Source organism: Penicillium cosmopolitanum (assembly GCF_028827165.1).
Source record: "Penicillium cosmopolitanum strain IBT 29677 chromosome Unknown utg000006l:49.0-5199605.0:1.0-5204138.0, whole genome shotgun sequence".
Classification (NCBI taxonomy): Eukaryota; Fungi; Ascomycota; class Eurotiomycetes; order Eurotiales; family Aspergillaceae; genus Penicillium; species Penicillium cosmopolitanum.
In genome coordinates, this window is record NW_026622676.1 from 2,333,844 (window position 1) to 2,355,432 (window position 21,589).

Here is a 21,589-nt window from a genome sequence, read left to right on the forward strand (position 1 = left end):
AAGAAGCCTTTCCTAGGGGATCATCGAAAAATTCCATCCAATCAGAAACTTTAAGCGGAGCGTAATTAATTCCAAAGAGATCGGAATTGGAATCGTGATCTTCAGAATAACCCGCTGAATAGATCATCGATGGCATTCTTTTTCTTCTTGCTGGAACTCTTCTTGACCTTCTTCTTCTCTTTGTCAACTTTGGCAGGTTTCCCATTTTCTTCGTCGTTGGACTGAGTCTGCGGCTTTTTGCGTAATATGGGCAAGTCATCGCCGTTGTCATCGTCGTCGCGACGGATCCGTTCTCCACGGTCCACCACAGCTTTCACAACAGCAGGCTTAGACTTAATGTTCTGCTTCTGCTTTGATTCTACCCGTGTAGAATTTGCGCTGGGGTACCTCATACCCGTCGCCTTAGCCAGACGCGCCAGAGCAGCCATGAGTACGATACCAAGGGTAGAGAATTGTTTATCGGCAATGACAGTAGAGAATGCCCTGTGATGAAAATTAACTTGATTATTCCAGAATGCTTCTTAAGAAAAAAACATACTGATAGCAGTTCGGGATCAGATGCAAATGCAGATGTTGCAGGTGGGAGCTTGTCGCAAGCTTCTTCGCGTCCAGTGAGGCCAGGACCGAGACGGTACGCTTCAGCATTGAAAGCCATCTCCACCACTTCGCTTTTTGATGTTGGTTTTTGTTCCGGTGATAGATTAGGTGTAAGACTGAGCGGACAGACTGGATCTCTTGAGGGTCCATGTTGGTTGGTTGTTGGGTTTGCATTCTGCAAGTTGTAGGGTTACGAGAAGTGAAGTTCCGGGGAAATTTCTGGTCGGCGTCGCGGGAACCCCACACCGCTCCACCGCGATCTACTGACTACATTTACAACTAGAATATAAGGACGTACCTCCACCGCAGACTTAGGTCCGCAGCACACTTGAAACCATAGTCTGCGGGTCACCTAGGCCTGGTGTCTCAGTTTATATTTCTTGAGCGGTCCCGGGACCTGCTAAGCCGCCCCTCCTGCTACTAAATAAGCCCCTTCCACGCACCTTAGCTATAACCAGCCCTGAACTAAGCATTTAGCTCTGTAGCCAGGAAAGTAAATTGAACCAAGCTTCTGGAGTTGTGTTTCTGCCTTCATACAAGCTAGCGCTTTATTTAGTCAAGGTTTACTGTTCCATATAGCTGTGAATATCTCAATTTCGAAAGTAAATCATTTGCCTCTATTATCTTCATCTCCTGGTATGAAGGGATATGGAAATTTACCTTTATGCAAACTATCCTTGGTATCAACTGGCTATAATTTATCAAAACAGTCGAGGCGTTCGATCAGCCGCCGTTGGAAAAAAGTTTCCCTCCTCGTCTTGCGCTTTCCCAGTCCCACTGTCATAAAACGGAATTAATCCATCAGGAACAGAGGGGCAAAGCTCCTGCATGTGTTTGAATCTCAACTCATCATAGAGAGACCACAGGGAAAGAATTTCCACCCGCATATAGCCAGTATATCCCGGCTCATACCGATTCTCCGGATACCGCCCATCGATCATACCAACAAAACCCCAAGGCCGAATGGGCTGCTTAGGCCTTTTCCCCTTGAGCCAGGGCTGAGGGTCAGGACTAGCAACGATTGACTTCAGCGACCGCTCATCAATGAAAAGGCAGCCTTCGAATCGACCAGCTCCCCGGTCCTTGCTTGCACGAAGATACTCAGCATAATGATGTCGAACCTGCTCGATACTTGCTCCATCCCAGAACTGTTTGTCTGAAAAAATAACATCCTTATGTGTTTCCTTCACCAACCGCTCAGCATCTGCATCTGGCTCTTCATCCTCAGGCTCCTTCCATCGAATTTCGGCGTGAAGATCAGAGTCGATGGAGTAATTCATGATTTTAGCCAGCCTATCCATGGCAAGGGGCCATAGCTCATCTGATTCGGCAGTGTAGACTGTTCAGTATATGATGTAGCCCCAAGGGAACTTAGAGGGTACCGACGGGTACAGGAACCTTGTTGGGCTTCGCTTGGTCTGTTCAAGCCATGGGGCTTTGAGCCAAATGCTCGGGAAGTGGCCGACAAACTCGGGGTGTGACCATCGCTCCGACCAGGAAGGATGATGGTAGAAAGACTGGTCATCCTGTTCGGTCACTAGTTTGTTGATCTCAGCTGGATCGCGTGGCGGGGATGAAGTCGAAGCAGGGGCGTCGGAAGTCATAGCTGGATAGTGATAGACCACGAAGTATCCGAACAGCAGGAATAATAAGAGATAATAGAGTAGTATGTACAGACCCATCCCGAGTCTGCGGGGCAATCAAGGATCTTTCTACCCTGGTGGTGAGACCCTGAGAACTTCCGGTGGGAATGTCTCGATACTTATTTAGCTCGGGATCAATTAGCGTGACGCCAATCTTGGCAGTCTAAATTAGTCAAAGTTTGTCTCCAAAATTGGAAGCTCTTTTTATTGATGAAACCACAAAAAAGGTTGAGTTGAAATTTCTGTGATGTGACTTGGGTCCTGCCAAAAAATCATAGAATCAGAACCCGGAATGGAAGGGCCCGCTTCACATTGAGATCAAATTAAAGATTTCTCGAAAGTGAAGCTTTTGGACAAAATATCCGCTCTCCTGGTCTGGCTAGTGCCGGAATGTCTTAGTTTCTTGGCAATCCAGCATAACAATACGCCTTCTATTGTCCTGTGAGAACGACGAAAAAGGCCGCTTTTGGCGCCAGAAACGGCTGCCTTCCCAGTACCCCTCTATTTTGCACCCACGACGGTCAACGGCCCTAGGAGCTTCGGCTGTTGCTCCTGGGAGAGCGAATTCTGCCGTAAACATCGCATGGTGCTCAGTGGATCCACATAGATGTACCCAATTGAGGCTAAAATGGCCAAATGGTGTCTCATAGTGTCGATTCGAAATCCAGAAACTTGGCAAATATTTAATCATCGAAATCTAGGATTTGAGGACGACAGTATTATCTGGATAAGAAAAAAAGCAGGCGTTTTTCAATGAGGATGGCCCATGGAAGCGATGGCTCCCACTCTGCGGACCAACTGCAGTGCGAGAAGTTAAGGTATGCTTTCTTATCTTATCTAGCAGCTCTCAGCTAAACTTCGGCAATATGACCTAGAGCCACGACCTGACAACAATAACGATCAACATTGTCCCTTGCAAAGGAGTATTGGGACTCGTGAGTTACTACAAACTTCAATGTGCTACCGCAATGAATTTTGAGGAATTCATGTAGAAAATAAGCCTTCTGCTTTGAAAAAGAGACTATAATCGTGTTCCCAAGAAATTTAGCATTCAGACCGGTCCAAGCTTTTGGCCTGAACTAGGCCAGGTCCCTTTTTTTGATAGGATATTGAACTCGAAATTCCAATAGAAGTTACCTGCATACTCAGTTGAAGTAGTACCACGAGATTAGTCCCTGGAACTTCAATCGAATGGAAGAGATATCTATCTGTAAAGATGTTGAGGTGGCCATTAATTTAATTAAAATCTGTTGGGGACACGCTGTACAACGCAGTTGAAAGAATTATCACTCTATAAAGCATCTCAAACGAGCTTGTCATTTTCGGCGTTGTTTGTTTGAGTTCCTATACTCTGGTTGTAAATCTTCAGTTCGTTCTGCTTACATATACCTGTGTAAAGGATTGGTGAACATTTTTGCAAGCAGCGTCCAGCTCGACGATTAATTAGCCCGTCCATAGTTACTGCTCCATGGCCGATAGTTGCGCCTGATGTGTCGAAATTCTGCAGTTGAATCCACTCACTTTTTCCAATCCTTTCCACAAGGTGGATGAAGAACTTAAATAAGCTCCTGCCGTCTTGCGACGCATTCTCTTCTTTTTATTAAAAAAATCCGATGACGTACTCTGTATTCTTCTTGGCCTGCTCGATTGAGCAAAATCAAATGCAAAGCCGACCGTCGAAGCGCCACTAGTTTTATAGCACCGTTTCACCAGACGCCCAGCCAGGTGACCATTAAGTTGGCAGTATCATATTTTTTGTTAAAAAAACAAGGCTGGTCATCTCCTGGTGCTTTTGGTTGCATCTAGAGCTGCTTCCTGTTTTGACCTCTGTCTGGTCGCTAAGAGCTACGCGAGAGACTGGAAACGACCGATTCCCAGCGCTAAATGTGCAGGAGACAAAATCGCCGTGTGCATTTAGCGGGGTGCTAAGAGATATATACATACATCTGTTTTTGGGACCAAGAAGTACTTACGATATTGGCAATGAAGCGCCAGTGGCTCACAGCTGAAAGCTTTCCAAGACTTTTGGCCCCTTAGATTCATTAATATCATTGGCGTATATGACCTGTAAGCGCCCCGAGGGGCTAACGTGTCTTCCACTGCGATACGACCTTTCTTTTATTTTTAGCCGGGAGTAAATTTAGTACCACGCACGAACTTGCAGACCCTGATGTTTCAGCCTTAATAGCTCAGGCCGAAACTTTCAATCTTTAACTCGTAACTCTGTCTCATTATCTTCAAATCAAATTATTTCGACAGAAACTCAAACTCTGCGAGCAAATTCAGCCTTTGGAGCTATGTTCTAGATTGGAACTTATTACAAAAACATTTCTTTTTCTCCAAAGTTCTCAGTCATGCGTCTTTTGAGGACCGACATTCCCGATTCAGGAATACTTGAAATCGAAGAATTCAGCCATGCTGATATCCCACACTACGCTATCCTATCGCATAGATGGGGAGCAGAAGAGGTTACCTTGCAAGATATCAAGTCAGCCAATACAGAGGGAAAAGGATATAAAAAGATCAAAGGCTGCTGCAAGATCGCAAAAGATGAAGGGCTTGAATTTGTTTGGATAGATACTTGCTGCATCGATAAGGCGAGTAGTGCAGAGCTGTCTGAAGCAATCAATTCTATGTACTTTTGGTACGAACTTGCCGACGTCTGCTACGCATATCTTGATGATGTGTCTTCAAGAAGAAGGAGAAGTAGAAGAAAAAAGAAAGAAGGGGAAAGTAAAAAACAACGAGGAAGAAGAGGAGGAAGAAGAAAAACAGAAAGCATGATACCAGAGAGCAAATGGTTCAAGAGAGGATGGACTCTTCAAGAGCTAATCGCTCCGAGAGAAGTGGTTTTCTTCGATAAGAGATGGAAAAGGCTAGGAGACAGGACAGACCTCGAAGATATATTATCTGATCGTACCGGCATACCCCAAAGCATTCTTTCTGGAAAAGATAGCCTTGGAACGATTAGTGTCGCACAGAGAATGTCCTGGGCAGCAGGGAGACAAACTTCAAGAATTGAGGATGAAGCCTATTGCTTAATGGGAATTTTTGGCATTAATATGCCGTTGCTATACGGAGAAAGAGAAAACGCATTCGTCAGACTCCAGGAAGAAATTCTTCGGGTCTCAGATGATCTCAGTTTGTTTGCATGGAGGTACAAGTATGGAGTTGGACTTCTTGCACCCTCGCCAGCGGCATTTCTTGAATCAACCAACATCATCCGACGTAGGGGGTCCAACAATGCCAGTAACCCTCCAACTGTGAGCAGTCGAGGGATCTATCTGGAAGTTCATTTTATAGGTATAGGCCCTGGACTTGGACTTGCAGTTCTTGATTGTCAAGAAGAAGATAATGGAGAAGAAAAATTACTTGCTCTATATGTGCAAGATATTTTCTTGACCGGAAACCTTCTTTTTGGAGAGAATTCCTTGACGATGCAGCAATTTGCAAGGGTCAATATGGAAAGACTCGACAATATTGATCTGAAAAAACTAAAGAATTATCAGTGTCCGGTGAGAAGGATATGCGTGCAAACCAGTCATCTGCGGAAGCTCAACTTTGAGGACGCAAACCAAATTCATTCAGTAACTTATCCTAAAGAAGTTTTGACGCGTCTCATGGGATTAAGTCATCTTGGGGCACTGGAATACGCAACAGCTTTTAGGAGCGAGGAAAAGAGCGTGGAAATTACCTGGTTAATGTTGACCCGACATGATGTTGAGAGACACCTGAAGACGGAGAAAAACCCCAAAGTACTATTCAAAGCCGTGGAATCAAGTCATGATTCCTTTTTCAAGATGCTAGTTAGCCGGGGCGCGATGCTGAATTCGGAAGGATGGACGAAGATAGTGAGGACCGCAATTGATGTTGGATATATACCAATGGTTAAGGCGATACTTGAGAATCACTTGATGACAAACAGCAGCAGAGCCTTTGGTGAAGAAGCATTAGAATATGCTGCAAGCTCAGAGAAGGAATTGCTTTTTGATTCAATACTTAATCTTGAGATCTTGCCAACCGATGGACAACTGCACAGAGCTGCCAAGAAGGGGCACTACTATATATCCTTAAGCTACTTCTCGACGGGGGTGCAGCCGTTGATGAGAAGCAAGCCCTCCCATCTGCTAATCAAGATGGGGCCCCGAGAAGATATGTTCAATTACTGCGAGATACTCTCACAAAATTGAATGGAGAAGAACTGGAGGTGAGAGCCTCTGCTATGAGAATTTTGAATAATACTAGACCACATCTGCGGGCCCCATAATTACTCAAGCTTACTTATGCCCCTTCTGCTCCAAAATGAATTTGATCAAGAGTGTCTATCCGTACATGAAAAGCTCTACTTGTAGAGGACCGCTGGCGAAGAATTTCGTAATGAACACCCATGCGCAAACTCATATATCAAATAAATGTTCGATCGGATTTATTCATACCCAGATGGTTTTTCTTGTTGATAAACCCTAGCTATCGCAACGCTTAGATCAATGAGCATGCTGCAACAACCAACCTAGTATGAGCATCAATATTACTCGCTCTGTTTCTCCAATCGGAGAGTCATACTCAAGGAGATGGCAATTATGATTGCGGCAAGAAAGTATAGTAGTATGAGTATCTGATGAGAACGCAGTATGATATAAGTTAGGGTCGAGCCAAGCCGAGACAGACACTCGCAAACTAAAACCATCTCGGGTGTACTCTACTGTGTGTTGTGTACTTCTAAGATACTTTGTTTATTATCTAGGGTTCAGGGAATAATGAAAGAGTAAACGGGGTGACACCGAATTCCGGAAATACCATGCGAGTAACAAACCGTCATAATTGTAATGAAATAAAAGTAATGAGACGCTTGAAAAGGGAAGATAACTTCTCCATTCTTACCTGTCACGTAGAGTTGACAGCTATACAAGAACATACATGTATAAATCAGATCAAACCACCCCTCATGCCGGGGTAATAGGCTTCGTAGCCGGCACAAAAGCAAACTGCGCATTCGCCGCCAACAATCCAGCCGCACGACCCGTCTCCCTAGGATCAACCCCAATAAAATTATTCGGAAACCCAACCTCAAATGGCCTCACACTCTCCAAGTACTCAATCTGCTCTTGCGACAATTTTATCTTCAACGCCTGAATATTATCATGAAGATATTCGACCTTGCGACCACCCACCAAGGGAAAAACATTCGGCGCTTTAGCCAACACATAAGCGAGTGCAATAGCAGTGACGGACTCAATACCATGTTCTTCCGCGACTTTGGCCAAAGCCTCACTCATCCGGACTTCATCCTCCGTTTGCGATCCATCGCCCAGCATACTGCGCAGTCCTTCTCCCTTCTTTGCCCGCTCTGCTAGAGATTTCTTCGTCTGGAATTTGCCGCTTCCAATAGCGTCCCACGGGGCAAGAGCCATGCCAAAGTGACGGGCCATTGGGATAATATCCCGTTCGAAATCGCGCAGCATGACATTCCATCGACCTTGGTAAATGCTAAATGGCGTCTTTCCTTGCTCAATAGCGTAGGTATTGGCTGCGGCAACTACCCACGCAGGCGAGTCAGAGATACCCAGATACATAACCTTCCCCGACTCAACCAGCATATGCAAACTATCCATAACCTCCTTGATAGAGGTAGTATGATCCCACCAATGCAGATAAAGAATATCAATATAGTCCGTCTGCAACTTATGCAGTGAGTCACGGACCGAGATATTCAAACTGCGACGGTGATTGCCGCAATGATTAGGCACATTTCCTTTACCCAGGGCGTAAGATTTATAGTCGGTGGTGAACTTTGTTGCAATGACCATCTGATCGCGATTCTTGCGGGCTGTCATCCATTCTCCGAGCCATTTCTCGGATTGTTCGTCTTGGTAGTTATTCGCTGTGTCGATGAAATTACCCCCAGCTGCGACGAATGCGTCTAGTAATTTGAAGGAGGATTCTTTGTCCATTGATCCCATGAAACTGGACCATGCGTCCCCGATGGACATTGCTCCTAGCTGGAGTGGGGATACGCGAATACCTGCCGTCGAGGAAAGGATGCGGTAGCGACCAAGCTCGGTGGCGGGCTCCGGGGCGGGAGCGAAGATCGTCGACATGATGAAGAAGGGGTTTGAAGTTGAAGTTGAAGTTGAAGTTCAAGATTCAGGTTTTGCTGGAGTCGCGGGTTTTAGAGAATAATTCGCGATGAATAAAGGAGTTTTCTCGGCTTATATACCTCTCTTCTCATGTCCAGGACATCACCGCTAATTTACATCATGATGCTGCAATGAACTTCACCGCTGACAGGTCTCCACCAGTCAGCCAGATTAAAACCGTTTAAGCCCGAGGTCTAGTGGATAACATCTATGGGGTTCCCGGGTCTTCCGACCAAGTCAGTTATGCATATACGAATAAGGTTTCTGTGGGTTGCTGATCGAAAGCGGCTGGTTCAGCGGCCTCGGAGATAACGGGGATTTCAACGTTAACGTCTCGAAATTATTAGCTTTATGAAGAAAATAGGACGGACATAATTTTTGGAAATGTCAATTACTCCGCCAGACCCACAGGAATGTGAAACAAGCTACTAGTGGTGGCGCCGAAAGTAATCGGGGTAGCCGAAAATCATCGGGGTTCGTCACCGAGTATGCTCATACGGCCGCGGTTTACAAGTACATGGTCTACCGAGTACACTAGGATATATTGAGTTAACAGTTGGGATAGAATCTGCATTGTTGCTGAGAGTTGAGATTCTGAATATCAAAATAATGAAAGTATTTTTGAGGTACAATGTTTTGTAGTCTGCTAGTCAGGCGACATCATATCAGCCAGGTGGCCTGAGACACAAAACATTCCTTCCTAATCGTTTCCGCGGGGGATTTTTTTGCCTTTGCCAAACGAGATAAATGGTAATCATTATTGGGGAAAAGGTCTTCTGGCATCGTAAATCATTTCATCCATCGGCATCGTAAAAGTCATAAAATTGCCATAATCGTTCATCGTCAGATCGTATCCACGAGAGTTACCCCATGGTTGGTTCTAGTTCAATTTCGGTCTATTCGGTACGAGGGGGTCGCGAACCGTTGTTCCAGGACTGCGAGGCTCCAGTTCCACGATCGGGGCCTGGAGGTCCCGAGCGATGATTGCCACGAGCTCCATTGGGACGAGGATGGCCGTGTGAACCAGAAACAGAGTGGTTGGAACGTTCGCCATGATTAGAAAGATCGCCATGGTTAGAACGGTCGCCATTGTTGTGTGATCCGCGGATCGGGGTTGACATTGGCACTGGCACCGATGTTTCGCGCTCAAGTCTGACGCCGCCGGACTCGTTGCTATCAACCGACACCATGCGAGGGTGACCAGAGGAACCCATGGAGTGGGGGCCACGGGGGCCGCCAGGGCCTGGAGGGGGGGCCTCTGTACAATCCTGCAAGCACTAATTAGCTAACTTGAACTTGAATCGCCGGTCAAAGGGCGAGGGTTGGTATGGCATGGGGCTTACCACTTCGTCTGCTTCGATCAACGCCCTTAGCCAGGATGAAAAAGTTGTTCACCGGCGGGAATGAGGCCAGTCGACCGGTACGAGGTCCAGCAGTATGGAAGAGCTGTCTCGGGTTATGGTTGGGCATTTAAAATCAGCTGGCAGAAGACTCACTTTGGGACGATTGTCCGGATGGTTGAGCATGACCGGGCTGTTCCGGAACTTCTCGACAAGAGCTTCCCTGCCTTGGACCGCTGTTGAAGATGCTTAGTATTGGTGAGGTGGAATGAGGGAGGATATCACGGACTTGCATAGGACATTTCAGCGACTTTTTCAACATGGGTTTCGAATCCAGGCCTGAGGGATATAAGTTAGCATGCTTGGCTTCGGTCCAAGGTGAGAACATATTCATCTTACCAACACATGTTCTCACGAGCCTCCATGAACTGCGAAAATGTCAGCGAGGGTCTTCCCATGTCAATTATAAGGGTAAGAATCTAGTTTACCGCCATGATGTCCAGGGGCTAAGTGAGAAGTTAGTAGAAGATCATGAAGAGAAGTTGAAGCATCAACTTACAACGCTGAAGTTAACAAAGGCGTAACCAACACTGAATAGAAGAGAGCAAATTAGCCAAGCCACCAGAAGAGCGGGCTTGTATTAGGAAGTGTACCTCTGGTTCTGATCAAAATCTGGGACACCTGGTTATTAGAAATCGTCGGTCTTTCCGAAAAGGTAGAATCCGTACATACCCATACGCAGGTACATGAAATCATAGCAGTTAGCACTGGTTAGATCAAGGACTTGTTTCAGATGTTGCTGTTTTGCTTTTGTCAATTTTCTGGAGCCCAGGTTGGAGGAGGAGGAGAACGTTACCCAAGTCATTTGGTTGGGTATGTTTCGAAGCATAACCTGCGAGGGAAAAAGAGATAAAGTCAATATCACAATTCGATCTTCAGGCCCTGGATATGAAAACTGACAGTCGTGCGTCCATCTTGACCGTAATAAATCTTACTCAGGTCAATGACGTTCCTAGCGGGCTTGAGTTCATCCGGAATTGGGGGACTTTCCGGGTCACTTGGCGACATGTACATGCGTCGTGCTGGTGTTCCAGGGAAAATCATCGAGGACCGACGAGTTTTGGGAACAGAAGTCCAGTGACGATGCATGGCGGTTGGCATATCGCGATGGAGTGGCATGACTTCCATAACAAAATCCTACCAAAGGCTAGGTTAGATTACCCGGTCCAAAGACGAGAGAATAAAAACAAAAGGATATCAAAAAGAAACAAGCCAAAAGGATTCCAAAACTCATATCCAAAAAAAGAGGGCATTACAAGGGACAGGAATAGCGCGTACCGCAGTTCGGGTAGCATTCAAAGCCTTGACTGCATTGGCCGCATGGCGAGTATCGAAGTACTTGACGGCTAGCTCATGAGTTGTCAATCGAGATCCATCGGACGGAATACCAAACTGGAGCTCCTGAATCGAGCGCACTTTGCCAGCCAACTCCAAAAACTGCTTGGTTCGTACGATGACATTTGCAGGCTGGATCGTGGAATAGGTTCCACAGTAGACAGTGACGATAACTGCGTCATCAAAGCTCAGGGGCAATGGGGTGACCATTCGGGTATCACGAGCAAAATCTTCTGCGGAGAGAGGAATCAGTTCCCATTCCTTGTAGTCGCGACTGACGCGCTGGATAGCAGCATCGACATCTCTACTGTCAGAGAAGGAAACGAAGAAGCGACCAGTCGTGTTCAAAGTAGTCCAAAAGGGACCATTGACAGACGCAAGGTTCTAATATCGGGTTAGAATTTGAAAGTGATCCCTCGAGTAGAGATGACTTACTTGAAACAGCTGGACCACCTCAAGGCCCTCCGTGTCCGTGTCCACATTGCGCACAAGGAACCGGCGCTCATCGCAAAATGAAGCTTGTAGGTCTTTGGGTTGCAACGGCGAGATCTGAGGGCTGGTGAAGTTATTCTGGACACCAAAAGACTCGCGGGGGTGCGAGGTAGGCCCCGGGACTGCCAATGGATCGTAGGTGGTGTGGGCTGGACCCCGTAAAGGCAGGCTGAACGGGCTGCGTCCGTAAGAGCCCGAAGGTGGAGTTGCGACAGGGTAATTCAAGCTCGTGGGTGCAGGTGCGGGCGTGGGATCAAGATAGACAGGCAAAGACTGAGCAGGCGGACTTCCCACGGAGATTGGACTATCCGCGAGATCCGCCCCTTCGAATAGGTTGTAGGCGCGTGCCATGAATGGATCCCTGCCTATGTCAGCGAGCACATCAAGTGCCAGGAAGGTCAAGTATACTCACATAGGAAATCGAGGGTCTATTGCTCGGGTTCGTCCAACCAAGGGACTGACATTTTGTTGCTGCGAGTGGAAAGTAAACGAGGCCAGTTCACTGTCAGGAGTTTTTCGAGAAGCAGATTCTCCAGAAGAGGTCTCCTGTGGCGGTTGTGAGACCATCGTAGGAGTCGAGAGATGACGGATGGTCACCTTTGCGAAGATGAGAAGGGCAAAATGGAAACCGAGCTGAGCAATGGGACCAGCTGATGAGGCCAAACGAAGGTGAACGACCAGAAATGAGTAGAGGGAAGGGTGAGAGATCAAACGGAAGGAGGGATTCCTCTTGGATATTTGCAGTGACTGCTCCCTGGGAACGTCGACTAATCAGATTGGGTGGTCATTGGTCCAATGGTTGAGCAGGTTCCGAGGACTGGAGGGCTGTAGGGCTGCAACGGTGGGATCCACTGACATTCGGTGGGAGTAGGCGATTGGCGGATCTGACCTCTCTCGGTATAGATGCATTGTTCCATTAAGGCAAGGCACCTGTTGTGACAGATTGGGTTTAAAGCGAAAGCACCTTAGCAGCAGCAGTAACGATAACGAGCGGATATGGAGTGGAAGGTGACATTGTAAGGCCCTGCAGACTTATTCTCTTCCACAACTGAGGCATGCCATATAAGAGTACAGATATCGAGATTTGAAATTCATTTCAAAAGGTCAGCTTGCGATAGAAGCATTGGCAGCGAGAAGCAGAGTATCTGTAGGCTAATATGTGAGTTAGTCTGGAAGCTAACTTTAGAGCCAACATGTAGGCATCATACATGACTGGGAAGTGGAGATCCACGGGGCCGGCCATGGTGTGTGGCAATGATATCAGGCATTATTTGAGATCTGTGACTTGGGTTAACAGAAGTGTGAATGTAGTGATCCAATAACATATTTCTCAAATATAGTCACAGTCTTGATGAACAGGTAAAGGCAATCAAGTATCTGAAGGGGAGGGATGAGAAGTGATAGCTGAAGCTCAAATAATTTGAGCCGGCAATGGAAATGGAAGGAGAATGAAAAGGTGAAAGCTGAATGGTGAAAAATAAAGTAGAAAGGAAAGAAGTACAAACATGAACATGCGATATCAATGTAGTATGTTGTGGTTGTATGTAATTAGCGCTAGTACAGAATAGGGCTAGCGCGGATGGCTATCGTTTATCGTCTATCGTCTATCTGGCGACCTGCCGCAACGCGGGAGCGGCAGCTCCCCGTCCTCCAGGTTCTCCAGGTCCAGGTCCAGGTGCTCGTGATGCCCATCATGGTACCTCCAATGCCAGAGCCTCATGTGCTCAACCAGGTATGTATAGCAGATGCTATGGGCTTCGTGCTTCAGGGGGCGTTGGCACTAACAACATAGATCATTATCTCCCCTCCGACACCGACTACCTCGATCAGCTCATCCCCTCAATCCGAGACTACAGCGTTGGCAATAGGACTCCACAGCTGTTACAATCTCTGTCGCGCTTTGCAGCAGACAAAGAAGCCGAGATCGAAAGTATCTGCAACACAAACCACCAAGAATTCGTCTCCTCCGTCAATTCCCTCCTTCGAATCCGAGAAGGCACCGTCAGTCTAACTGCCGAGATCCTCGACCTCAATCAATCCATTCAAACAAGTACCGAGCGCCTAGCCGAGCAAAAGAAAGCCCTAGTCGAATCCCGCGGCCATCGCCAGAACATCGACGAGACATCGCGGGCGATCCAGGATTGTCTCGAAGTCTTACGCCTTGCGAACCAAGTCCACGATTTGCTAGCCAAGAAGAACCATTATGCGGCCCTTCGCGCCCTGGAAGAATTGCAAAATGTTCATCTCAAGGGAGTCACGCAGTACAAGATTGCGGAAATGATCCAACGCTCAGTGCCGGCCACCCAGCGCGCGATCGCGGAGGCAGTCATGTCCGACCTCAATACCTGGCTCTTTCACATTCGAGAAATGTCTCCTTTTCTGGGAGAACTGGCTCTTTTCCACACAGATCAACGCAAATCGAGGTTAAAGGAGCGTGCGGAGCAAATTCCGTACCTAGAACATTTTAATCTCAACTCCGCGATCGAATTGGTCGCCGATGAAGATGAGGAGTATGACCTTCTGCAGAATGATGACTTGCAAGTCCCATTTGCGCCGCTTTTTGAGTGCCTGCACATTCACCAGTCTCTGGGGCAGATGGATAAGTTCCGAGTCGAGTATGCTAGCACGCGTCGTCGCCAAAAGGACCTTCTCCTTCCTGCTTCCGTCACTCTTGTTGACGAGGGCGGCGCAAGTTTACACAATCTGCTGGAAGAAATAGCCGGGTTTGCAATTGTAGAGCGAGCTACTATGATGAAAGTTCCCGATTTACGATCTTCTGTGGATGTACGCTCCGATCCCTGCCCTCCCCCGTGTTGGTCTAAAAGCCGACTTTTCCTGTCAAACGGTTTAACTAACTGATTTGTCTCATCCAACAGGTAGAGGAACTCTGGGACTCAATGTGTCAGGGTGCTGTTGGGATTATATCAAAAGCTCTCCATGGAGTCGACAATGCAGAGAGCATCTTGAAAACTAAGAACTTGATAGCCTTGTTCATGCAAACGATGAATGTCAGTTCAATCACCATATGCCCACCCCGAGACCATCAATGCTAACCTAAAACAGACATGGAACTTTTCGGTCAGGGTGTTTGACGATTTCCTGCTCAGACTATTCGAGAAGTATGCAGAACTTTTGAAGAGACGATTTAGCGATGATTTCCAAGAGGTACGTACCGTGCTTCAATGTCTCCCATTTCTTTTGACATTTCATCTTTTCTCTTAGTCGAATAACTAAGCTAACTTCTTCATAGATCGTGTCTACAGACGATTACATGCCGATGCCAATACAGACTCTGGAGGAATACGACAAAGTTCTTAATGTGAGCTGGTATGCTCCAGAGGCATCCCGCGAAGAGCAAGAGTATGTCTATATTGAAATTGTCCACGATTTTCAGTTTCCAGACCAGCCTCCTAATAATTTTCCACAGGTTCCCATGTATCTTGCCCTTCTCCAGGATGTATCCCCTGTGTTGTATCGATATTCGGAACTTCTTGAATCAGTTCTATTTCTTCGCCAATGACGATTTCTCCCACCCCAGTGTTATCGACGATACCTTGAAAGATGTGAGTACGGCCCTGTGGGAGCAAGCTTGAACGAAATCACTCTTGTTCTGTTATTTTACTAACGCTATCAAGGCCCTCGATGACCTTCTCTCGCGGAAAGTGTGTGATACACTAGTCGAACGCCTCTCCTCTCAATATCTGGGCCAAATTGTCCAGATCTTAATCAACCTGGAACACTTCGAGCTAGCATGCCATGAGCTCGAATTACTGCTTGCAGCAGCGCGGTCCCAGAATTCCACCGGCACCTCAATTACCCTCCGAGCAACAGAGAAGTTCCGAAGCAACAAAAAGGCAGCCGAGAAACGGATCTTCGAGGTCGTCAATTCTAAGATTGACGATCTTGTCGAAACGGCCGAATACGAATGGATGGCCACCACCCCGCCCAGTGAACCTAGCAATTACATGCAAACGTTGACAAGATTCCTGTCTAACATCATGAACTCCACTCTTCTCGGACTGCCGACTGAAATCAAAGAACTCATTTATTTCGACGCACTCAGTCACGCAGCGAACATGATTCTGGTGAGTGCTCTCGGCTCTAATTTGCCTTTGCCCTTTTCGCACAAATTCTAATTAACTTACCATCTCACCCAGGCTCAACCAATGGCCCCAGAAGTGAAAACCATCAATCCAAACGGCGTCATCGCGTTGGCAAAGGACGTGGAGTATCTTTCTCAATTCGTTGATAGTCTGAATAATCCGATCCTGCGTGAAAACCTCGACGAATTGCAGCAAACAGTCCAACTTATGCAAGCGGATAATGCGGATGAATTCTATGACATCTCTACCCGGAATAAGAAATACGGTCGTGTCGATGCTATGCAAGGGCCGGTTCTTTTAGAAAAGTACGTTGCTTGCCTTGCCTTGCCTTGCCTTGGGCTGGGTTGGGTTGGGTTATTACTCTTGAATGGAGTGGCTTTTACTAACTTTTCTTTTTCTTTTTTAGGCTTACTCGAACCGTCCAAGCGCCCACGAAGGTGGATAAATTTGTGAACCTTTCTTCGCGGTTCAAGAAGACTTGATATCATACTCGGAGAATTAAGTTAATTTAATGTTCTACTTCATAAATGGCAGAAATTGGATAAGTCGGAATGTAAACTCCACTGGAGATTGTGTCGAAATATAGAATTCCTTTCCATATACTCGCCCAACGAATGTATTCAATGTAGCCTTGAAGTGTCATGATGTACATCTAAAGAGACCATCTATGAAGGAAGCACAAGTACTACGAGACGGAAACGATCACAAATCAACAGTTGTATTTTCGACCTGGAGTAAATGCAGAAAGAAGGGAAACAGAAAAAAAAAGAGAAATGGAAGGAAGTTTATAGAATTCCCGACTGCCCTCAGACATTATTGAAGCTCTCAATAGTTGGGGTGTACTCACAAGCTTCCAGGAAAGGCCCCTCCGAAGAAGGACCCCCGGATGCTGATCGTAATTGGCTTGGTGTCATCACCGAACAGTCAGAAATTCAGCCTAAAAGGAAGGAGGGGGAAAAGCCCCTTGGAGAAAAAGAGGAAGAAGGGTGGCCCGGGCACCTGACAAGAGAAGAGAGAGCAAGCAAGCTCTTCGGCCGAGGAAATATGGCACATTTTGATTTGTGACCTACGTACAAAAAGGTATATGTGAACCAGAAACAAAAACACAAACACAAACGAATAAAGTCAGTCCAAGTCGGCCCAAGTCGGGGTTAGGGCTCTGAAGAGACGAGATGAAATGATTTCTCTCGCGATCGACCGGCCACCCAATATAGCGGGCGTGGCCGTACCCTTGCATGAAGCTGTGAACCGAGGGACAGAACGAAGTATAAAAGGGGAAACCAGTATTCGCCGAGAACCGCACAATCAAAGCAAAAGGGGAGAAAAGAAAGACAGCATTGTTAAACGGCAGTCCTTTGAAAAGGGGTATGCGAGAATTTACTATGCGAACATTTTAGCAACGAAGACCACAATCAATCATTGATGGAGACCAGCGGAAAAGCCAGCTGGGATTATCAAAAACATACCTGTTGAGGAGGCAGATGCGGGTACGCATACATTCCATCAAACATCTGAGACTGAGGCTGTCCATACGCAGCCGTGGGGTCTGCCTGCACAGCACCGGGGTACATCGCCTGCTGGGGACGGTATTCTTGCTCTTGGGGCATACCATGTTGACCCAGAGAACTATAATCCGCCGGGCCAAGGTGAGCCTGAACACCATGCTGGGATTGCTGAAGTTGGCCCGCGGCGCCGGCTGGTCCTCCGGGAGCACCGGGAGCACCAGCTTGGCTGGAGCGCTTGGCGTGCGAAGTAGCTTCCTCGCGGGGAACAATGTCGATGAGGAAATCGAACATGTCCGATTTGGAAAGAGCGGCGGCGATGTCGGAGCGTTGAAGGGTGCGGCGCTTGTTGTCCTCGGCGTGGATCCAGGCGCGCATTGTTAGCTCTGTGATGAAGATGTCGCAGCCCTTGGCGAAGAGGATGGGGGCTTCGGCGGAGATCATCTTTACTTCTGGGTCTGCTTTCATGACCTTCTTGATGCGGGCAAGTGGGAGCTGGTGGATCTTGTAGTCGTGATTATCGGATTCCAGGTGGTTGATAACGTGTTGCCAGTATGTTGTCAGGATGTCGCGGGCTGTTCCTTGGAGACCTTGGTTTACCTGTCTGGGTGTCAATCACGATATACAGAATGTGTTGGACGCGCCACAAACTTACATTGGCCCAAGTACCCGTGTACAGCTCAGCGACAGGAGCATAGCCCTGTGCCGAAAGCTAGAGTGTTGAATTCTGGTTAGCTGCGAACCGAAACCCCTCGCGATATCCCATCTCCCACGCTATCCCCGCAATTTCAGGGCAGGACTCGGATCGGATGTAAGCATACCGCTGCGCTAGCACCTGTAATAAACGTCAGTCCATAGGGTTCATGCATATGTTATAAAATTGCCGCGGTATCGGGCATCGCATAGCCCCGGGAAGAGGGGTTCGCGCTCCCGGGAAGCTGATGCGACGGCAATGCGATTGACAGGGCGCAAATACCATAGTGACCACCATTCCTAATATCATAGACAGGCTGTTGCTGAGAGTGTTGCTGGCGACCAGAGGGAAGGCCACTCTGCGGGGCGGTGCCCTGAGGTGCGGGCTCCATCTTGAAGGCGCGCGCAAGAGGTGTTAGGTTGAAATGAAGTCGGGCAGGACCGAGACCGAGGAGTCGCGAGTATGTTCGAGGAGGCGAGGGTGAGGGCGGTAGTGTAGTACGAGTAACACGCTGGAGAGACCAGGTCGTGGAGAGTAAAGGCGAATCGGTCAATTCAAGTTGCGCGCCTGGTGATGAAAGAAGCGCGTCGGGTCGTGCCAAGTATGGAGGTGCTTCAGCTGTCTGACGTTTTCGGATGTTCCCCCGCTGGCCGACCGCGATTGCGATTGCGACTATCAGGCCGACTCTTGGTAAATGGAGCTATTTGGAGTTAATCTTCTCTTGGATTTTCAATCATTGGTTTCTATATTTCTGGGACATCTTTTTGATTAGTCTACTCTTATGCGACTCCCGAGGAGTCAGGTACTTGTAAATTAGGTACTGAGTACATACTATTGATATGTATTTTACTGTAATTACCAAGTACTGAGTACTTCTATGCCAAGTTCCTCTACCTCCTTGTCACATGATCCCGCGCTTCCCTTTCGGGCTCTTCTCACAAAAGTTTGTCCGATCCGAGCAGCAACAACAGAAAAAAAAATTCCATCTATAAAATCCACCTTTGCACAGCTTGCTTGCATTCCCCAACACCCTACTTTAAGCAGGGATGGCCGCTTCAAATGTTGCGGAGCCCAGTGTTCAACCTCAAGATGAGGTTGACCTAACCGATGAGCAGATTCAACAGCTTCTGCTCGAGGCAGAGGGCCGACTGCGTGGCCCCGACACCCAATCCACAGAGCTAGACATTGGTTCCTTAAGGTATGATCCAAACACTCAACGGCCAACCAACATCCTCCTCCGACCAGTCAATGCTAACAGGACCATTAGGATTCCCAAATTATCTTCTGGGTCCTCGCTCGAGCCTTACGTTAAACAGAACGACGACGTTTCGACTGCCAAAACGGCGGAGCTCGTTGACAAACGGTACAAGGAACTGTCCAACAAATTACATACTACTTCTGGCCAGAAGCCTGCTGTCCAAGTAAGACGATTCTTTCCACCCGATTCCATCCACATCCCCTTCCATATTGCTATGAGGAAAATTTTTCCCAACGCAAAGCGCTTGATGCGGCGTCAGCAGTCCGTTTTGGGCTGTGCTGCACCAGTGAGAGTTTTATTTTTCATAGTTACTCTGAGCAATTATCTTTGATTCAAATCGTTTGAAACACGGAGTGAAAAAGTCGTGATCGAAGCTAACGATCGACACTCCAGGAAAAACCCACTGCCGGCCCCGAATGGTTCGACCTCCCCAAGACTGTCATGACCACTGAGTTCAAGAGAGATCTGCAACTTCTTCGAATGCGATCAGTCCTTGATTCAAAGCGTCACTACAAGAAGGAGAACGGAAAGGCCAAGGCCCCCGAGTTCTCGCAAGTCGGTACCATCATCCAGGGTCCGACGGAGTTCTTCAGTGGTCGTATTGCCAAGAAGGATCGCAAGAAGACCTTTGTTGAGGAGACCATGGCCACTGAGCGCCAGAACAGAAAGTTCGAGTCCAAGTATCGTGATATTCAGGATACAAAGACCAGCGGCAAGAAGGCTTACTATAACAACCTTAAGGCGCAGAGAAAGCGTACTAAGAAGTGATCGTGAGGTCTTTGAGAAAGTTGAAATTTGGGCATCCTATGTTACCAAGCTTTCTATTTCTACCGAAGCACTTCCCATGCTGTCAACTAAACGGCTTGGTGGTTCCTTTGGTCTGACGTGGATTCATTCCCATGTTTTTCACGCACTACCAAACACGTTCACCAGAGTTTGTACCACCAATTTCTGTGATCTTGGTCAGCTTCTGCCCCATTGAAATCTGTGGCAGAGGAGAGGATGTCATACCTGCATATCCACAGCCGCTGCCCGACCTGCCTCCAATACCTCTTCGTGGCCAGCCTTACCTTCCTCCAAGAGCGCGCTCAGTTCACCTGCAGCTTTATCTTGAAGTAGCTGCTCGTCTCCACGGGAACGGGGGCTAGAACGGCATTGTTAGTCACCAAGCTCATTGCCAGCACCCTCAGACCACAATGTCTGGCGACAACAATTTCAGGAACGGTCGACATTCCAACCACGTCGGCGCCCATCATTCGAAGCATGCGGCTTTCGGCTCGTGTTTCGTAACTATCGCGTCGTCAGCAAGTCGGTGTATCTCAAGCCCGCTTCTCGCCGTTTCGTCACTTACGTGGGACCTCCGACAAAAGCATAGACTCCTTCGTGTAGTTTGCGACTGGTCTGGGGCGTAGTGATCTCTTTCCAAGCTCGGTGAACGTGACGACGAAGTTCAAGATCATACGCATCGGAGAGCGGCGGGAAACGAACGCCAAATTCCTCGTCATTGGGTCCTCTCAGTGGGTGATTTCCTGCGAGTCCCGCGAGGAATAGATGCTGGAGGTTTTCTTTTAGTGGTGTATCGATATTTCCGGTGAAAAGAGATAGATTCTTACATCATTCAGCAGGGTGATATCACCCACGCTATAATCAGAATTAAGGCCACCGGCCGCGTTCGTCACTGCCAGTCACATCAATTTCCGTACGGAGTAGAGTGTAGATGTAGATATCCCGTTCTCGAAACGGAAGAAGTACTTACACACAACGGTGTCCACGCCCAATTGCTTGAACACTCGGATAGGAAATGTAACCTGTTCCATTGAGTGCCCTTCGTAGTAGCTTTTATCACGGCGCATTAGCATGGGATTCCATTCAACAGAAGCAAGCGCAAGCTCAATCTCAATCTCACTGTGCACGGCCAACCATCAAGACGGCAGGAATCTTCTGGCCAAGAAGTCCAAACACCAATTTCCCCGCATGACCAGCGACTTTGTTTGACTATTAGTTTCCGCCCAAAGGTACTCAGCAGGTGTTGGAAAATTAAAATACCTGTTGGACGGGGAAATGAGGAATGGAAGTGTAGTCGAATTCCGCACGAGGTTCAGACTGAACAGTCTCTGCCAGACCACCCAGTCCAGAGCCGCATACTATGGCTACCTGAGGCTTTCGCAGGCCTTCGGGCAAGCTCTTGGTCAGGAAGGAAACAGCTTCGTTTGCTCGATCGAGAGAAGACATGTTTGATTGTGATGTAGAGGTATGTACGGAGTTTGAGAGGGAGAAGCACGACAGTCGAAAGTAGAGAAGAGCAGCGGGGTGGATCGTGGATCTCCAAGAAATCTTCTGATGTTGCGGAGTCGCGTGCGACCCCATTGGCTGGCCTGGAGATGGGTTTATCATTTCGCTTTGAGTCGGGCCGAGGAGTGTGATAATG

The 21,589-nt window shown here is 47.7% G+C and overlaps 9 protein-coding genes across 9 annotated transcripts; 3 read left to right on the forward strand and 6 right to left on the reverse strand.

Annotated features, from left to right (window-relative positions):
* Nucleotides 1-101: 101 nt before the first annotated feature.
* Nucleotides 102-771, reverse strand: N7509_005384 (uncharacterized protein; the record flags this gene model as incomplete). Its single annotated transcript, XM_056630021.1, has 2 exons — nucleotides 102-483; nucleotides 539-771. 2 exons carry the CDS (start codon nucleotides 769-771, stop codon nucleotides 102-104), a joined length of 615 nt encoding a protein of 204 aa, XP_056489323.1.
* A 527-nt stretch (nucleotides 772-1,298) lies between these two features.
* On the reverse strand, nucleotides 1,299-2,201 carry N7509_005385 (uncharacterized protein; the record flags this gene model as incomplete). The annotated part of the gene is made up of 2 exons (XM_056630022.1): nucleotides 1,299-1,913; nucleotides 1,980-2,201. The coding sequence occupies 2 exons, from the start codon at nucleotides 2,199-2,201 to the stop codon at nucleotides 1,299-1,301; spliced, it is 837 nt and encodes a 278-aa protein (XP_056489324.1).
* A 2,393-nt stretch (nucleotides 2,202-4,594) lies between these two features.
* Nucleotides 4,595-6,430, forward strand: N7509_005386 (uncharacterized protein; the record flags this gene model as incomplete). The annotated part of the gene is made up of 1 exon (XM_056630023.1): nucleotides 4,595-6,430. One exon carries the CDS (start codon nucleotides 4,595-4,597, stop codon nucleotides 6,428-6,430), a length of 1,836 nt encoding a protein of 611 aa, XP_056489325.1.
* Nucleotides 6,431-7,183: 753 nt separating this feature from the next.
* On the reverse strand, nucleotides 7,184-8,338 carry N7509_005387 (putative aryl-alcohol dehydrogenase Aad14; the record flags this gene model as incomplete). The annotated part of the gene is made up of 1 exon (XM_056630024.1): nucleotides 7,184-8,338. The coding sequence occupies one exon, from the start codon at nucleotides 8,336-8,338 to the stop codon at nucleotides 7,184-7,186; it is 1,155 nt and encodes a 384-aa protein (XP_056489326.1).
* A 935-nt stretch (nucleotides 8,339-9,273) lies between these two features.
* N7509_005388 (putative meiosis protein MEI2) lies at nucleotides 9,274-12,462 on the reverse strand (the record flags this gene model as incomplete). Its single annotated transcript, XM_056630025.1, has 14 exons — nucleotides 9,274-9,635; nucleotides 9,721-9,823; nucleotides 9,874-9,953; nucleotides 10,007-10,056; nucleotides 10,117-10,145; nucleotides 10,206-10,223; nucleotides 10,277-10,307; nucleotides 10,371-10,389; nucleotides 10,450-10,659; nucleotides 10,713-10,914; nucleotides 11,056-11,496; nucleotides 11,548-11,965; nucleotides 12,017-12,371; nucleotides 12,423-12,462. The coding sequence occupies 14 exons, from the start codon at nucleotides 12,460-12,462 to the stop codon at nucleotides 9,274-9,276; spliced, it is 2,358 nt and encodes a 785-aa protein (XP_056489327.1).
* A 721-nt stretch (nucleotides 12,463-13,183) lies between these two features.
* N7509_005389 (Rab GTPase-binding exocyst subunit SEC15) lies at nucleotides 13,184-16,189 on the forward strand (the record flags this gene model as incomplete). Its single annotated transcript, XM_056630026.1, has 9 exons — nucleotides 13,184-13,340; nucleotides 13,397-14,388; nucleotides 14,481-14,612; nucleotides 14,668-14,769; nucleotides 14,855-14,964; nucleotides 15,032-15,167; nucleotides 15,240-15,689; nucleotides 15,762-16,012; nucleotides 16,114-16,189. 9 exons carry the CDS (start codon nucleotides 13,184-13,186, stop codon nucleotides 16,187-16,189), a joined length of 2,406 nt encoding a protein of 801 aa, XP_056489328.1.
* Nucleotides 16,190-17,084: 895 nt separating this feature from the next.
* On the reverse strand, nucleotides 17,085-18,733 carry hapE (CCAAT-binding factor complex subunit HapE; the record flags this gene model as incomplete). Its single annotated transcript, XM_056630027.1, has 6 exons — nucleotides 17,085-17,087; nucleotides 17,174-17,809; nucleotides 17,865-17,921; nucleotides 18,031-18,044; nucleotides 18,186-18,603; nucleotides 18,725-18,733. The coding sequence occupies 6 exons, from the start codon at nucleotides 18,731-18,733 to the stop codon at nucleotides 17,085-17,087; spliced, it is 1,137 nt and encodes a 378-aa protein (XP_056489329.1).
* Nucleotides 18,734-18,949: 216 nt separating this feature from the next.
* On the forward strand, nucleotides 18,950-19,929 carry N7509_005391 (Fcf2 domain-containing protein; the record flags this gene model as incomplete). The annotated part of the gene is made up of 3 exons (XM_056630028.1): nucleotides 18,950-19,101; nucleotides 19,171-19,324; nucleotides 19,555-19,929. 3 exons carry the CDS (start codon nucleotides 18,950-18,952, stop codon nucleotides 19,927-19,929), a joined length of 681 nt encoding a protein of 226 aa, XP_056489330.1.
* Nucleotides 19,930-20,067: 138 nt separating this feature from the next.
* N7509_005392 (purine-nucleoside phosphorylase) lies at nucleotides 20,068-21,393 on the reverse strand (the record flags this gene model as incomplete). Its single annotated transcript, XM_056630029.1, has 8 exons — nucleotides 20,068-20,112; nucleotides 20,173-20,280; nucleotides 20,328-20,451; nucleotides 20,513-20,715; nucleotides 20,775-20,839; nucleotides 20,918-20,997; nucleotides 21,068-21,156; nucleotides 21,208-21,393. 8 exons carry the CDS (start codon nucleotides 21,391-21,393, stop codon nucleotides 20,068-20,070), a joined length of 900 nt encoding a protein of 299 aa, XP_056489331.1.
* Nucleotides 21,394-21,589: the final 196 nt, after the last annotated feature.